This window comes from Schistocerca americana, chromosome 4, assembly GCF_021461395.2.
Source record: "Schistocerca americana isolate TAMUIC-IGC-003095 chromosome 4, iqSchAmer2.1, whole genome shotgun sequence".
NCBI lineage: Eukaryota > Metazoa > Arthropoda > Insecta > Orthoptera > Acrididae > Schistocerca > Schistocerca americana.
This window is the reverse complement of record NC_060122.1, coordinates 540,293,543-540,311,451: the sequence shown is the minus strand read 5'-3', so window position 1 is coordinate 540,311,451 and position 17,909 is coordinate 540,293,543. Positions and strand designations below refer to the sequence as shown.

The 17,909-nt window shown below is 40.1% G+C and overlaps 1 protein-coding gene across 1 annotated transcript in view; it reads left to right on the top strand.

Annotated features, from left to right (window-relative positions):
- The window catches only part of LOC124612550 (valine--tRNA ligase), a 208,721-nt gene that overhangs the window by 64,534 nt on the left and 126,278 nt on the right, over nt 1-17,909 (top strand). Inside the window, exons 6-9 of the mRNA XM_047140825.1 lie at nt 5,033-5,321; nt 5,462-5,586; nt 8,233-8,378; nt 15,718-15,834. Coding sequence (XP_046996781.1) covers nt 5,033-5,321; nt 5,462-5,586; nt 8,233-8,378; nt 15,718-15,834 — 677 coding nt within the window. The remainder of the gene's footprint in view (nt 1-5,032; nt 5,322-5,461; nt 5,587-8,232; nt 8,379-15,717; nt 15,835-17,909) is intronic.

Here is a 17,909-nt window from a genome sequence, read left to right as displayed (position 1 = left end):
GTATTTATTTGGCTCTATTCAATACGGATCGGAGCGTGGAATGTCAGATACCTTAATCGGGCAGGTAGGTTAGAAAATTTAAAAAGGGAAATGGATAGGTTAAAGTTAGATATAGAGGGAATTAGTGAAGTTGGGTGGCAGGAGGAACAAGACTTTTGGTCAGGTGAATACAGGGTTATAAATACAAAATCAAATAGGGGTAATGCAGGAGTAGGTTTAATAATGAATAAAAAAATAGGAGTGCAGGTAAGCTACTACAAACAGCATAGTGAACGCATTATTGTGGCTAAGATAGACACGAAGCCCACACCTACTACCGTAGTACAAGTTTATATGCCAACTAGCTCTGCGGATGATGAAGAAATTGATGAAATGTATGATGAAATAAAAGAAATTATTCAGGTAGTGAAGGAAGACGAAAATTTAATATTCATGGGTGACTGGAATTCGAGAGTAGGAAAAGGGAGAGAAGGAAACATAGTGGGTGAATATGGATTGGGGGAGAGGAATGAGAGGGGAAGCCGCCTGATAGAATTTTGCACAGAGCATAACTTAATCATAGCCAACACTTGGTTCAAGAATCATAAAAGAAGGTTGTATACATGGAAGAATCCTGGAGATTCTAGGCAGATTAACAGGAACTAGTGACCTCACTGTTTAATCTCTTAACCCCCTCTCCCATACCAACCAACAAGCCCGTTTCTGGTTGTCTATTGCTTTTATCTTAATGGTGCTATATGAGCTGCCATACATCTCATCATCCATGATCTGAAATCTCTTCCTTCCTCATCTTCTCTTCCTTTCAATATATCCCTATATAAATCAATTTTACAATAATTTTGTGCAACTGAGGTAGCTATACATATATCCTGTAACTAAATAACATACAGTTGCTGGACCTCGGCCTATAAAAATGTTTAAAATTTCAATATCCCTGTAAGACTTTTTTTGTAATCCCCTCTTTCTTTCTTAATGTGTGTCCTATTCAGTTTCTTTTCATTACACTCAGTAATTGTGTATGCGCTCTCACTCTTCTCTGCATATCCTCATCTTTCATCTTATCTATCCAATAATTTTTTCGTTCTTCGCCTTGCCCACTCTTCTAAAGTCTCTAACCCACATCCTCCCTCCCCAACTCCCTTCCTCTCTCTCTCTCTCTCTCTCTCTCTCTCTCTCTCTCAACATGCAATTCGTTGTCTCACAATGTGATAGTTCGACCAAATTATATCATTTCTGATGTAAGTTACTTTCTCAATTTTATCTTCTCTAGTCTTCACTACATTATATTTCTCGGGTCTTTCAATTTTGTTTCTATTTCTGCAAGACACAAATTGTGATGACTATTTATACTTGAATCTTGTAATGTGTGCACCTTGTTGGTTCTATTTCTTTAACTTACTTCTCCCCATATAAAATAAATTTGGTTTCTGTAATAATTATCCCGTGGTACTTCCAAGTGTAGATCTAGCTTCAGTGATTTTTTAATCATTTATTTGTCACTGCTAGCTGTTTTTTCCCTGCAGACATCAGTAAGCTGCTCATCTCGTCACATTCGTCCTTCCAAGACCAAAATTGCCTACTATGATTACCCCCTTCCCTTCTCCTCTGGTGACATTCCAATGAATAATTACTGTTTTCCAGCAATCTCAATTACCATTCATGATTTTCTCTGTTATATTGTATGTTCTGTTTGCAGGCTGATCGTCATGTTGAGAGATTGGCATACATGCCTTAATAATGAATACATCTCTGTGTACTACTTTCAGCCTCAAAAGCTGTTCTCACGCAAGACATGTTTCTCATCACGAAGCACGTCAAATATGGTGTCTGTCATGGTTGCTGCACTCTCTGAAGCAATGTGCTACATCTCACAGAACATGCTCCTCATCACAATTTACCGAGTGAGGCGGCGCAGTGGTTAGCACACTGGACTCACATTCAGGAGGATATAGTTCAAACCCGCGTCTGACCATCACTCATTTAGATTTTGCATGATTTCCCTAAATCGCTTCAGGCAAATGCCGAGATGGTTCCTTTGAAAGTGCATGGTCGACTTCCTTCCCCACCCTTCCCTAAGCCGAAGGTACTGATAACCTCAATGTTTTGTCCCTCTCCCAAATCAATCAACCAACCAGTCATCACAATTTGCAACTTTAGCACTCTCCAGCAGCAGTTCCCAACTGTATCTGGTATGATAAATAATATATTTTCTTACGAAAATGGACGCGCATAAAATAGCTGTGTTAACTCTGTTAGGGATTGTCAAAGAAGAGGGGAGAAACTCATGAAGAAGATTTTGGACTCATTGATGGCTTGAACAGTAAATTGCTGGTAGAGGAACGCTACACAATACTCTGCAACAATCTGAGATACATGCTAGTAGAAGTTATTTATTAGCTCAATTGAATCTTCATCCCATTTTCGATTTTAAGTGCAATATAGTTGTAAGTATAGTGTCTAATGTCAGTTTGTGCATGCATAATATCCATATTCTCGATGTTCCATTGGCTACCATCAGTCTGAAGTAACATACTTCATTACATAGATTTCAAGGTTGTGATTTGTACCATAATTTCATTTGAATGGAAAAAGAGATTTTTTTGAAGTTGCTCACCATCAATGAAAAAGATTTACTGGCAAGTTACAAACATGAGGAAGTACATAAAACCAAGAGATTGGTATATGTATTTTGTAGAAAGTTTCATAATAACAAAAACTTCCAGTGTGTAATTTGCCTCTGCATTTGACGTAGACTGGCAGTCGCGTTAAGATATTTGTCCACTGAGGAAACGTTTCAGTCCTTAGTTCTTGCAACTTTATTTGTAGTAAATAACTTTGACTTTTAAAGATAATACTGCTAGTAAATTAATTTAGCCCTTGGAACAAGTATTGTAGCAAATAATTTATTCATAATGAATAACTTTGACTTTACAAGAAATTAATGAGACACAGGATCTTTTGGGGAAAGGGGAGGAAGTATTGGAAGGAAGTGGAAGTGAACCAGATACTTTTCTCCTCACAGTTCATGACACTATCAACTACACTAAGCTTCAACATGGCAGCCAGATCTCCTTATGTGTCATACACTGTCTAAAGACTAATTTGCAAATGTAATTGTTTGATATTTAAATGGAAATTTTATCAAAAACGTGTATTTTTGGTAGACCATCATTGTGCCACAGCAATGAAACAGTACACTTTCATAGCATGTATGTTATAACACTAAAAACATTAACTATGAGAAGTCTTTACCTATCGATATGAAGTTTCCTGCCTTTTTATTATAACAAATTGTAGCTAAAATGCTATATTTTTGAGAGATCCTCAATTTGCTGAGGCTTTGAAACAGCACCACATTCTCTATGATACAGAAAACCCATCAGATGTGACTTTTAACACAATACAGTATGCTGGCTCCTAAGGTCTGCTAGTGACGTCAAAACAGTGTCACATCTCATTGGACATGTTCCTGTCCGTGATGCAATGTGGAATTTCACAGTGTGACAGCACCAGCACCTCGCCCACATGCGTTTTCACGTCCCGTGGGAGAACAGCTTTATGCTGATAACTACCACTCATATAATTTATATCTTCTACACACTTAGTCATTTCCTTTCTCATAATCATTCCCACCGCTCCATCCTTCCTTTAAGTTGTTCTGCTGTATAGTTCATTACATATTCATTTGACTGTGACTCTTCACATCCATCTCGTTAAGTCTCACCAAAACTTACCAGCTTCATATTATTCCTTGCCATATCTGGTTTAAGGTTTTCTAGCGCTGCTGCATGCAGTAGTGTTCTCACTTTCCAGGTACCAACCCACGTTTTAATATTGTGATTGTTCCACCTTTCAAATACATTTACATCTACATCCATGTGTGTACTCTGCAAACCACCATGAGTTGCAAGGCAGAGGGCACATCTCATTGCACCAGTTATTTGGGTTTCTTCCTTTTCCATTCACATATGGAATGCGGGAAGAATGATAGTTTGAATGTCTCTGTGCCTGCAGTAATTATTCTAATTTTATCCTCATGATCCCTGTGTGGGTGATACGTAGGGGGTTGTAGTGTATTCCTAGAGTAATCATTTAAAGCTGATTCTTGAAACTTCGTTAATAGACTTTCTCAGGATAGTTTGTGTCTGTCTTCAAGAGTCTTCCAGTTCAGTTCCTTCATTATCTCTGTGACGCTCTCCCATGGATTAAGCAAACCTCTGACCATTGATGCTGCCCTTCTCTGTATACATTCAATATCCCCTGTTACTCCTGTCTAGTTTGAGTCCCACACAATTGAGTAATATTTTAGAACCAGTCACGCGATTGATTTGTAAGCAATCTCCTTTGTAGATTGATTGCAGTTCCCTAGTATTCTACCTATACATCGATGTCTACCACCTTCTGCACCCACGACTGAACCTATGTGATCTTTCTGTTTCATATTCTTACAAAGTGCTACACCCATGTATTTGTATAAGTTGGCTGTCCATCATGAGGCCAGAATCTTGCTACTGTGGTTTAAGGAGCATGATAGTGAACCCAAGATGATGTCTGGGCCATAAAATTCATGTATACCAAACCCAGCGGAACACTTCTGGGACTTTATGGGGCACCAGCTCCACACCTAGAAATCAACGTCCGTAATTTACAAAAAAATATATGATCCGTGCATAGACATTTGGTGCCAAATCCAAGAAAAAGAAGAAATTAGAACCTCCTATGAGTTGTTAGCTGTCAGGTAAATTTATTGTTGATCATAGTGAAGACCATTTACAAACTTTAATCAGACATGAGTTTAAGAAGTAGAGTTTCGCTCTATTAACATAAAAAGATTAAATGTCACTTTCCCAGAGAAGACTTCAGAATTATTTATAGAAATATATTTTTATATGGAAATCACTGTATTGTTTGAATAATACATGCAAGTACAGCTTTAGTAAAAGTTTAACTTGATACACTACATCTGTTTGTACTTTTGATCATCTTAGTTGAAGTTAACGTGGTAAATTTCTGTTTTGCTTTCCTGTTATAGGTGGATAAAGTAGAACTTTCTGGGCGTACTTTGTTATCTGTGCCTGGCTATGAAGAAAAGGTTGAATTTGGCGTCCTGGTATACTTTGCATACAAAGTAGAAGGAAGCGGCGAAGAAGTTGTTGTTGCAACGACACGTATTGAGACAATGCTTGGAGATTCAGCTGTTGCTGTGCATCCAAAAGATGAACGTTATAAACATTTACATGGAAAATTTGTTGCACATCCATTTTGCGATAGGAAACTTCCAATTGTGTGTGATGATTTTGTGGACAGAGAGTATGGAACAGGTACAGCTTCACTGCCTGCCTATTGTCCTCTTTCACATTTGTGTGATTGAGTTTTAGCCATGTATAATTTGGAATGGTGTTTAGTTTCTTTATTCATAATAGAATCTGTTTATCATGAAGCTGTAGTCAGTGTGTTTCAGGTGCTGTAAAGATTACACCTACCCATGATCATAATGATTATGAAATTGGAAAACGCCATAAGTTGCAATTTATTACAATCTTTAGTGAAGATGGGCGTATTATTGGAGACTGTGGAGAATTTATAGTAAGTGTCTTTCTTTTGGTTTTAAATGTTTGTTGTATTATCCATTAGTTCATTGTCCGTTTTTTTACCTCTTCCAGCAAAGAATTTAGGTGCTTGGTCTGCCACCCATTAATCTGGTTCCAAGTTCCTATCCTCTTCAATGTAACTTTCATTACAGTCACAATTATGTCCACATCTGGAGTCTGTTTTGTGATCCATTTATTTGTTTTTCTATCTTCTTAGTAATTTCCAGCATGTATTTTTCCACCACTCAACTTTGAATGGAGTGTGTGATTTCTTTTGTTTATATAATTATGAAAGGTTTGTTTCCAGTGCATCAGTAGCTTCATTTTAAAAACTTTGTTTCCATTACCAACTGCATTAAAGGACTTTACTGCTCTTCAACTCCCATAAACCCACAACCGCATCAGCCAATTCTGCGATTATATTATTAATTTGTATTATTTTGTTAACAATATCTTCACTGTGCATTGTTTTAGTCTTATTATAATTGATTGTCAGGTCTATTTTCAGTCTTGCTCCATTAAATTCTTCAGTTAATTATTGAAGGTCGACTGGTCTGCAGGCAAACATTGTATTTGCCAGTTGGAATGTCAACATTGTTATGTATAGGGTAGATTGCCGCTCACTGTAAAGATGACGCATTGAGTTGTGGGCAGGCACAATGAAAAGATTGTGGCATGTTTGAATTATTGGCCAAAGCCTTCTTCAGAAAGGGAATCACAAACATAGTCACACAAGAAATCACACGTAACACACAAATGACCTCTATCTCTGGCCAGAATACAGCTGTGTCATATCAGATGGAAGCAGCAATCCAAAGTGAGGTAGGTAAGGGAGAGGGATAGCAGCATATGGGTAGGTGGGAGAGAAGTGACCACTGCTTGGCAGAGCAAGCAGGGGCTAGATGGTGGCAGGACAAGGCTGCCAGCCCCAGTGTCGGGAGGCACTGATGTAGTGTGAGGGGGGTTGGGAAGTGGAAAAGGAGAAAAGCAGAGAAGGGGAAAAACATGTGGGTGCATTGGCAGAGAATGGCACATAATGTGGTTGAGGGGAGGAGGTGATAGGATAGAGGAGGCATAAATTGTTATGTGGAAGGTGTGGGAACAGTAGGTTACCGTCAATTGAGGCTAGAATGATTTTGGGAGTAGAGAATGTGCTGTAAGGATAACTTCTGTTTGCACAGTACAGAAAAGCTGCTGGTGGAGGGGAGGATCCAGATAGTCTTGGCTGTGAAGCAGCCATTGAAGTGAAGTGAAGCATGTTACGTTCTGCTTCATATTGTGCCACATGGTGGTGCACTTTGCTCTTGGTCCCATTTTAGCAGTGGCTATTCTTTCTTGTGGACAGGTAATCGGTATTTATACCAAAATAAAAAGCTGTGCAATGATTGCAGCAGAGCTGGTGCATGATATGCCTGCTTTCACAGGTGGCTTGGCCTCTTATGGGGTAGAATAAGCCTGTGACAGGACTGGAATAGGAATTGCTAGGTGGCAGGTCTTACACCTGCCTCTTCCACAGGCATGTGACGTCTGTGGCAAGGTGTTTCAATTAATATATATTAATTCTTGTTGTTTTCAGCTATCTAAGCTACCCCAACCTATTTGATCAAATTTAACACTTCTTCCAACCCCAGTAAGAGTTTTCAGATGCTAAAGTTCTGCAACTTATTCACCTGAAAGAAAAAGTAATAGAAGCAGTTGGATTTCTAAGATGTGTGTTATTGTCTGTCTGTTTAGCCAGACTCCATATAATGTTGTGCGGTTGCAGACGTAGATGTGTGTGCCCCGCGACCTACTGCCATTGCCCAAGTTCCATCTTGTCTACTCATTTCCTGCATCTTTCACCCAGGCCAGAATACTGAAATCTCAGAAACTCACTCATGGAAGTTGGACTTCCAACAACCCAGGCCACAAAAGGTTGAACAAGACTTGTGAACAAAGCTAAATGTTGACGTATGCATTCTCACAGCATTTCATCCCATACTTGAGTGCTTCTGAATCTCAGATCATGGGTTCCACTCAATCAGTGCATGTACTGATCACATACCACCACAGTTAGTATTGCCAGAGAGCAGATAGTTTTTGCTATCCTCCACCACCACCCACTCCTTGCTGCACACAAACTCTTTTCACACTTACGTCAATTCCTCACTCTACAGGAGAGTGGAAAGAAAGGTTTTGTACATTTGCAAATCCCTTACAGCACAACTGGAAGTAAAGTCTATGCAAAATTCGTAGAGAAACAAATGGTACATAATAACTAAAGATAGCTCACTGCATAGAGGCAGCATTAAGTAGCTCAGCAAGCCACCTAACTGGACATAAAATAAAATCATGCACTGTATTTCAGCTGCAAATTACTATTCCTTCCATTCATTATGTCTCATTGGCACATTAATGTAAATTAAATATTTGTGCAGTACAAATGATGTAAAGATGCCTGATATCAGAATTATTTCACAAAATTACGTGTTGCAGCTTGGTACACTCATCATAAATTTTACTTCAGTTGGTTATAAAAATGCAGCATGCAGTAATTTACCTGTAGATTATAGTGTCTGCAATATATGGGCAATAATATAACTTTGATTGTGTTGTATAATTTGCAAAGTGTAATTTCATATTTGTGATTTTTTTCTTACAGGGAATGAAAAGATTTGATGCACGCAAAGCAGTTATTGAGGCTTTAAAATCGAAAGGATTATATCGTGAAACAAAAGATAATCCAATGGTTATTCCCATTTGTAGCAGATCCAAAGATGTGGTTGAACCTTTGATCAAACCACAGTGGTAAGTAAGCCGCTGTTTACTCCAGCGCTTGGAAGTACTAGAACTAATGTGCAGAAGTTAACTGTAAATATTACTGTAGGTTAATGGGAGCTTCCTGAATAAAATATGCGGAAGATAAAATAATCCCTCATCTGGGTCTATAGGTGGGATCTAGTCAGGAGGATATTGTCAAAAGAAAAAGCAAATTACAGTTTGGGACATGGAATGTTAATCACAATTTGTGTAGAAGGGTTACACAACTTGAAAAGAGGAATGGATTGGTTAAAGTTTGAATAATGAGAGCTATTGAAGTACAGTGGCAGGAAGAACTTGATTTCTGGTAAAATGAGTACAGGGTAACCAACACAAAATTGAATATAGCTAATGCAGGAATAAGTCTGATAATGAATAGGGAAATAGGAATGCAAGTAAACTCTAAGAGCAGCATAGTAAAGATGTTATCCTAACTAGACAGATGCAAAATGACAACCCACCACAGTAGTTCAAGGTATACATGACTACCTTCACAGATGATGAAGTGATTGAAGGAAATGGATGGTGCAGTAAAAAAAACAATTATTCGGTACATTAAAGAACTGTTGAATGTGGGCTATGTACCACATTGCAGCTTGACATTTTTCATGTTAGCGGACTATATTAGAGGCGAAAGAAAGGATAAGTCTTTTGTGTGTGTGTGTGTGTGTGGGGGGGGGGGGGGGGATAAAAAACTAAAAAAAAGTCATGATCAACTGCAGATTGAATTCCAGACCTTTCAATTTGAAGTCTGGTACACTGGCACATACCCACTGAGCCACTAAACCACATTCCTTTCTTATGTCTAAATATAATATATTTTGCAATATCAAACAGAACAGTATTTTTGAGAAGATGCTGCTCCATGTGGCTTGTATAGTATATCTTAAAACACACTATGAAAATTTGCTCACTATTTTTTATTAAATAACTTTGACCATTTTTACTTTTATTTTTTGACACCTGTTCAAAGTACAGTAATTGGTACTGTGGCGACTCCTTCCATTTGCCTCCACATGTAGCAGCAGTGGAGGTGCTGTGCTGACCAGACACCAGCAGTCAGTGAAGTTCCTGCTAGCCAAGGTACCACCGCACCTCCCCGGCACCCTTGCTGGTCACTTCCACTTGCCTTAGCTGCTCCTGCTCCCTCACCAAACCCCTAGAATACAATGCCCTGGCTGCTGCTCTAGAGGCTGATGAAGACCTAACCCACACCCTTCAGAGTGTTGATTCTGTCCTCAAATTCCATCTAAGATCCATAACCAGCTCTGGTCATAAAATCTGGTGTGACTTTCTTGTGGATCCTTCACAACCTGACGGTCCCAGCTATTGCTACCACCCATTTCTCCCTCCTGCCTTTTGAAAACAGGCTTTTGACTGCATTCACGCCCCTCGCACCCACACTTCTTACCAACCTAATGAAGCAACATTTTATCTAGCCGGGCTTTCAACGTGACTGCAGCAACTAGACCCAGTCCTGTACACCATGCCAGCATGCCAAGGTTGGTTGCCATGTTCACTCATGCACAGGCTGTTTTCTCCCCACACAGCACTGATTCACAAATGTACACCTTGACATTGTTGTAACGGTACCCTCCTCCAACGGCTGTCGATATCTGCTGACAATTATTTACCGATTCACTCGCTGGACATTTCAGCTGAAACTATGGCTGCAGCCTTTGTTTCACTTGGGTGTCGCGCTTTGGATGGCCCCCGCAACATCACTACAGACTGCATGTGACAGTTCGCCGGTTACCTTTTCCAGTCTCTGGCAGCCACCTGTGGCTCCAGTTTCCACCATACATCCAGCTGACGTCCATGCTAATGGCATGATGGAGCAGTTCCGCCACACACATAAAGCCACCCTTACATGTTATTCTTCCAAATGCCTGCTGCCCTACCCCTGTTACTTCTAGGCCTACATATTGAATACAAAATAAACCTGGGAACTTGTGCCTCCAAGCTGGTATACAGACAGCCGGTTGCCATTCCCAGTGAGCAATCCCACTTCCTCCTGACAGTAGTAGTTCCAGGGCTTCATGGCCCAGCTGCGACCAACACCTCCGCAACATCATGGTGGGCACCATACCTTCATCCACCATGACCTCATAACATGGCACACACCTCATGCTTTGGTTTGATGCATACCAGCCACTGCTCCACCCACAGTATTTGGGCCCGCACTTGGTGTTGCATTCTCCATTTGTCTTAAAGGGGTCACAACAACCATCTTTATGGATAGGCTGAAGCCAGCCTATGTCCTAGAGTGACCTTCTACTAATGGCCCCTGTTGCATCACCACCAACACTGCCCCTCTGATACAATGCAGGCCAATACTGATCTCTACGCTGTTCCCAATGTGCCACAGGCTGACGTTGCCCCGATACCCTGTCCGACACAGTACCAGCAGACACCACACACTGTCCACCACCATCCAAGTACACAACTGACACACCTCCCAGCGCCTGGGACCTCAGTGTCACCACTGCTCTCCCCTTTTCAGAATGTCCAGCTGATGCAGATGCTGCCCTGTCCTCACAAGTACCCATTGCTCCCGACACTCTGCTCCCACCACCGCTGCTAGCACCCACTCTATTGAAGAAGTGACACTATTTCACTTGCTTCCAAAGCTGCCGATGCCCTTCTTCTTCCCAGAAACTACACTACTCGCACAAGCACAGTAGTGGCAAGCTGCGCATGCCCCCCAGCAAGCATCCTCAGTCAGTTCCAGATACCCCTTTGTGTGGTTTTCACCAGTGTTTCCCTCTCAGAAAAGGGGAACTGTGTGCAACTAATGTTTGCCTACACTTGTAGCGGTAGATGATGTGCTGCCCTGACCGAAACCAGTGATCAGCAAAGTTCCCACTGGCCAAGGTACCACGGTATCTCTCCAGCACCCTTGCTGGTTACTTCCACTGTAGGTAGACCTTTGACTGCCAAGCTTTCCGGGGGCCACATGTACCAAACCATTGCTTGGCCAGTCTCTCCTCCCGTGTTGGTGAGGCAGCACTTCCCATTCCCCATTGTGCTCTCAGCAGTCCATCCCACAGATTGCCAGTGGTTCACGTCATTAGCTACCCCAATTCACTGGAGTTCGTTGACAGCAAGATTTCGCACCTGTGTCTAGTATCCATGTATTCTGCAGTCCAGTTAACGAGAGAAGTGCTACCATGTCTTCCACACTGCCTTCCCGAGCTGCGTTTTCTTGAGGGACTTTCCTTGAGTGCGGCTGTACAAAGTCATGCTGGATGCTCAATTCCAGCACCTCGATTACTGCGTGAAGTGTAGTTTACTTCAGTGCAGTGGAGTTCAAGAAGTGCCAGAAATACCAGGCGGGTTTATTAGCATTTCATCCACAGCCATTTTGGCTCCTTTTTACCACCAAGCGTACCACTGAAACGAGTTTTCTCCCAGGCCGTGCTGGCTTCCTTGACCACCAGACTAGTCCGCCTCACACTCAAACTTCCCCCCTTTTTCCTGTGGATACAAAACACTTACTTATGGACATCGCTCCAGCGAATCGCCATGTTAACATTCACCTTTGTGGTGCTTGTCTTCTTGTGCTGCCAGATGACGTCAAACAAAATACTGTAAACTGTATAATGGTTCATCCTGTTTAAAGACTCCTCCATGAGAATGGATGCCCCCTTGGTTTAAGAGGTTTTAACCTATTAAATTTTGTTGTAGTAGTTAGTTTTTAGAAAGAAGTATCTTACAAACCAGCTCACATACCTCTTTCAGTACGCCTTGTTATTTATTGTTTGTCCTTCCTAATAAGTATGCTTCTATATACATATTTGCCCTTAGGAGCATAGAAATGAACCATTAAATCATTCCTTCAGTAGTTTCACATACACTGGTCAGCTGTGCTCGTCAAATACTTCCTGCTCTGTTTACTCTGGCTACCTCTGACTTAACTTGTCACATCCTAATATAGCACTGCAGGTAACTTGAGGCTGCACTCTAATCTGAAATTCCTGTTTATTTACTAGTTACCCAGATTAGCTGATCAGCTTTAATATTGAGACCAAAGCATGGCATTGTGATTTTACCAATACCAGCAGTCAGTATCTATCTTTCCACTGCCACTGAGCAATCAGTTGCACAAGTGTTTCATTGATTGCAATGTTCATAACTACGTCTTTTCACTGTTGAAGCTGGATTATGCCTTGTATGTGGGCACTGTAAAATCCGTAGCACCATGTTGCAAAACATTACTAATAATGTTGAAGAAATCCTCCTCAGTACTTTCAGTTTCAGATGAGAAATTGAACAGTTTTCTAATGTGCAGATAATTTTTTTTTAAATTTCCTGCTCTTGGTACAGCCTTTTAGCACCCACTTGGCAATTGCAGCTAAGAGCTGCAATTCTACCTCAGTGGACTGCAAATAATTCCATATGTCTTCTTTTTATCATTCAAGTCATGCTTTTAACTTTCCTGAATTAAGATTCATGAACATGATTTTAAATTCCCCCCCCCCCCCCCCCCTACTTTAAATGATAAACTTATCTCCTCTCCTGAGGAACTTAAAAGCATGGTACCTCAAAACCTTTTAACATTTTTGTGTTTGTCTGTCATAAGGCACAAAAAACAGAACACTGCTCCTCTTTTACAGAGACGTTGTGTGGTCCCTACTTCATTATGGAGGTATGTATGTATGTGCGAGGGACATTTCATAAATAATGCAAAGCTGGGTATTACTGTGGATTGTTTGATGCAACAACAATGAAAATTATGTCAGATGTAGTTGGGTGCTTGAGGAAGAAGCATATGTTTTTGTTTTTTCGCTATGTACTACAACATAAAATAGGCAAGAGGTAGAAGTGGACCTTGCAGGGGTCTTTGATACTGTGACTGTTGAAGACTAGAGGTCTTACATCAGGGTCAAAACTTGATGCAGCAAAAACCCAACAGAAATCCATAGTGCAGTAAGTTTACTTTGTGATGAGTTTACAGTGGACCATAGTTCAGTTTCGCATTGAGTTAGTTGTTTTCGTAGTGGTTGTATGAGCATAGATGATAGTCAAAGACCTTGAATGCCAAAAAGTCAACAGATGAAAAATGTTTGAAACTTTTGGCAGATGCTCTTGAAGAAGATAGCAGTGCAACTTACAACTTATGAGGAACTCTCTCAAGCCATGGGAATTCCCTCAACATCAATATTCCATATTCTGACAAATGATATGAAGAAGAGAAAAATTTCTGTGAGATGGGTCCCACACTGTTTCATTGCTGAAGAAAAGCAGAAACGCCTGGAGATTGCAGTCTTCTTCAAACAGCAATTCTACCATGAAGGTCAAGGATTCTTGTGTCAAATTGTTGCTATTGATGTTTAGAGACTTTGAACCAGAGTTGAAATCACAGTCCAATGACTGGAGAACTTCAGATTCTCCACATCCAAAAAAATTTTTATGTGCTCAATCAAAGCTCAAGCAAATGATGATTTTTGCTTATGGTCACCAAGGAATCGTCATGACAAGCAGAGTCCCATGTGGAACAAGTGCCACAGCAGTGTATTATTGTAACTTCATGCAAAACTTGTGAAAAAAAAATGCACAAAACCCGACCTCAGTTGCTGAAGGCTGGGGCACTCATTCTTCGTGACAGTGCTTACCCGAATATCAACAATGTTGTAGCCTGAAATCTGCACGAATATGGATGGGAAGTGTTGCCACATCCTCATTACATCCCGGACGTGGGTCTACCAGACATCGATTTGTTCCTGAAGTTGAAAAAACCTATGCATGGATGTCGTTATCTTTCTGTCGTTCTCTTTACCCAAGTCATTCAACAGATAAACAGATGCGGTGCCCTGGATGGAATAATAGAGCTTTCATGATGTTGGGATTCAGTCATAGAGAAGCAGGGAGACTATATTGAAGGACTGTAAAGAGATATTGGAAAAAAGGTACTGCATACTATTTGCTGTGAGAGAGTTGGGCTGGCATCTGCTATTTATGATAAACTCCATTCTTTGATTGTTTATTGATGCCGGCATGTTCTTTCTTTCTCTTTAGATTGAATGGCAAGTCCTCACAGGGAAATAAGTATATAAAATGTATTTCACACCATAGGAGCACTATACCATTGGCCAACCACTTATGGAATGACCTTCCAATAATCGTTAGCAACAAGGCCTTTCAGTGTTACAGTAATTCTCCACCACGACTTCTTAGGGTGTTCAGACTGATTTCTAAATTCCACAGATTAAAATTAAAAATGAAGCTTTTCCAGTATTGTTATTAAATCTTATGAGATTTTAGACAAGAGCGACAGATTTAATGCTTTGTGTGTGAATGCATCTAAACTGGGAGATCGCTTGGCTGCTCCATCATTTCCTTTGGTAACTGTCATAATCTACTTTATATGTAAATTCTCGTAATACATCTCTGTGATCCTCAAGGCACTTGAGCAAATGAGGTGTGACCAAGTGGAGAAGTTTCTTATTGTCTACAGATGATTTCTGTGCTCTTCAAGCAATTCAGCATTCTTACTCAGCAAAGAAAGTGAGCGGTATGACTCCTTTCTTCTACTGCAGAAATAGGGAGGTGGTGGCATTCTGTGAGGTGCCAGGCTACATTTGAACTTGGGGAGGTGAAAATGCCTTGTGATACAGTGTAGATCTGTTGACTCCCTGCAATTTTCAAACTTTATGTTGAATCTGCCAATATGACAGTGAAAGGAGAAGTGGCTAGAGGGCAAGGACACCAAGGTGCTTACATTGAGAGTGTATGTGCAGCTGTTTGTTTTCTTCCCAGTCTTAGTCTTGCCCAATTTTGTCAATGTGGTGCTTCTCATTCAGATGTGAAATGCCACCAGCTTATTGTAGTTGTAACATGTATACAAGTATTTCATGCATCACATTTTAACTGTGTCTGTGTTTCAGATTCTGGCAAAAAATACTGCTCAAAATATGTAGGTATTTAGAAACACCCCTCTACTTTGACTGTTGATAAAATGAGCCTGATATTTATTTTAAAAATTCCCGTGTGGTCTGAATTCTACCATAAACTGTTATGTTGGAGAAATAAACTGTTATAAGAGTGGCTGGCTCCTCAAATTTTGATTTAGTGATTGGGTAGCAGCAATGTCCTGCAGAGCACCTCTGTTGTTTTTATTTTTGTGTCACTTCTTGTTTGGGTTATTCTGTTTGTTGAAACCAACTATTTTAACATTTCAAGTGTATTTGGGGGAGAGGGGGGGGGGGGTGCACACACACACACACACACACACACACACACACACACACACACCCAGTTATTTGTTGTTCAAATTCTAATTTGTTTTATATTCCTGTCATGATGTAACATTTTTTTTACGAAACAGGTATGTACGCTGTAATGAAATGGCAGCAGCAGCTATGGATGCTGTGCATTCGGGTGAACTAAAAATTATTCCTGAGCATCACACAAAAACGTGGTTCCACTGGATGGAAAACATCAGGTGAGCTGCTTATCAAAATATTTGTCACATAATTGACTAGATTAAAAGGAGAAAGTATGAACAATTACGGAAGAGTTATGTACCCAAAAATGCAAAAAGTCATGGGAAGAGTTAAAACAATATGTAAATTGAGTGAATAGCAGCAGGATTACTGTGTATCAGTGGTCACTGTGACCAAAGCTTCTCTTATTTTACATACTAATAGTCATAATCTAGGGTTTGGCAACTGTATTTTTGTGAATAGATTTATTTGTATTGATTCCCTCAAGTACAACACACATTGATTTTCCATTATTTATACTCGATATTTAATGCTTCAGCACATTTGGTATCATGGGTCTATCAACTCTGTTGGTGAATGAACAGTTGAAAAATGAGAAATGAGAAAAGACCAAGGCAATAACTCAGTTGGACTACTTTATGCACCACACTGTTCAAAGCAAACAGTCAGCAGCAGCAATTTGTGACTACTGGTTACTGTGTGAAATGTGGATTCCATCGCTCATATGTTTTTTCTCAAACTGTGGCTTCCACCATGTCAGATCTGCACTATGCACTAATTACCATCTCCAACTTTATGTGACCAAAAGAAAATTGATGAAGGCACTGAATATTTTAAAAAAATAAGCAGTGATTTTCATTTTTGATCTTCTTATAAATAAAACTTGTTTTAACCTGGCCTGCTGCTAGGTAAACAGAGGTGAAAATTCCCGAACTGTGTTGATGTTTAATTTGAGGTAACATCTGGTCTAATTATGGGCCTTTTTATGATGGTAGATTAATAATAGTGTGTCCAGAATGGAAAGCAACAAAATATGACAAACCGTAGCCATTCATCAGCAATCGAATCATCAGTGGCGCATTGTTGTTCTTGTTGTGGTGATCTGATGTGTTGCATCCATCCAAGCTAGTTCATCTTGTACAAGCCTCTTCATCTTCAAACCTATATCCATTTGAACCTGCTTATTGTACTCATTTCTTGGTCTCACTCAGTCATTGTCACTGTCTCTCCCCCCACCCCTCCCTCTTTCCTTCAATACCATATTGATGCCTCAGAATGTATCCTGTCAACTGATCTTTCCTTTTAGTCAAGTTTTGTTATAAATTTATTTTCTCTGCAATTTGATTCAGTGCATCATGGTTAGTTATGCAATCTTCCCATCTAATCTTCAGCATTATTCTGCAGCAACACATTTAAAAAGCTTCTATTCTCTTCTCACACAAACTGTGTATTGTCCACATTTTAATTTTGTATAAGAAGAAGGGACCAGTTGGTAGGACATGTTCTGAGGCATCAAGGGATCACAAATTTAGCATTGGAGGGCAGCGTGGACGGTAAAAATCGTAGAGGGCGACCAAGAGATGAATACACTAAACAGATTCAGAAGGATGTAGGTTGCAGTAAGTACTGGGAGATGAAGAAGCTTGCACAGGATAGAGTAGCATGGAGGGCTGCATCAAACCAGTCTCAGGACTGAAGACCACAACAACAACATAAGATTACGCCCAAGACAAATACCCTCAAAAAAGACTTCCTAACATTAACATTTTTATTTGATGGTAACAAATTCCTCTTTTTTCTTTTTTTAAGAAATTATTTCATTGTTATATCCAGCCAGCATTTAATATCTTCTCTATGTCAGTTTCCACCAGTTATTTTGCCGACTAAATAGCAAAATAAGTGTACTACTTTTAGAGTCTCATTTGCTAATCTAATTCAATCAGCATTGCCTGATTTAATTCAATTAGTTCTACGTCTACAACTACATACATACTCCACAAGTCACCATACCGTGTGTGGCAGATGGTCCATTGTACCACTGCTAGTCATTTCCCATTCTTTTCCACTCACAAATAGAGTGAGGGAAAAATGACTGCCTATACAGCTCCGTATAAGCTCAAATTTCTCTAATGTTTGTGATCCTTATGCAAAGTGTATGTTGGAGGCAGTAGGACTGTTCTATTGTCAGCTTCGAATGCTGGTTCTCGAAATTTTTTCAATAGCATACCTTGAAAAGAGCATTGCCTTCCGTCAAGGGATTCCCAAAGCATCTTACTTGTTGATTGAACCTACC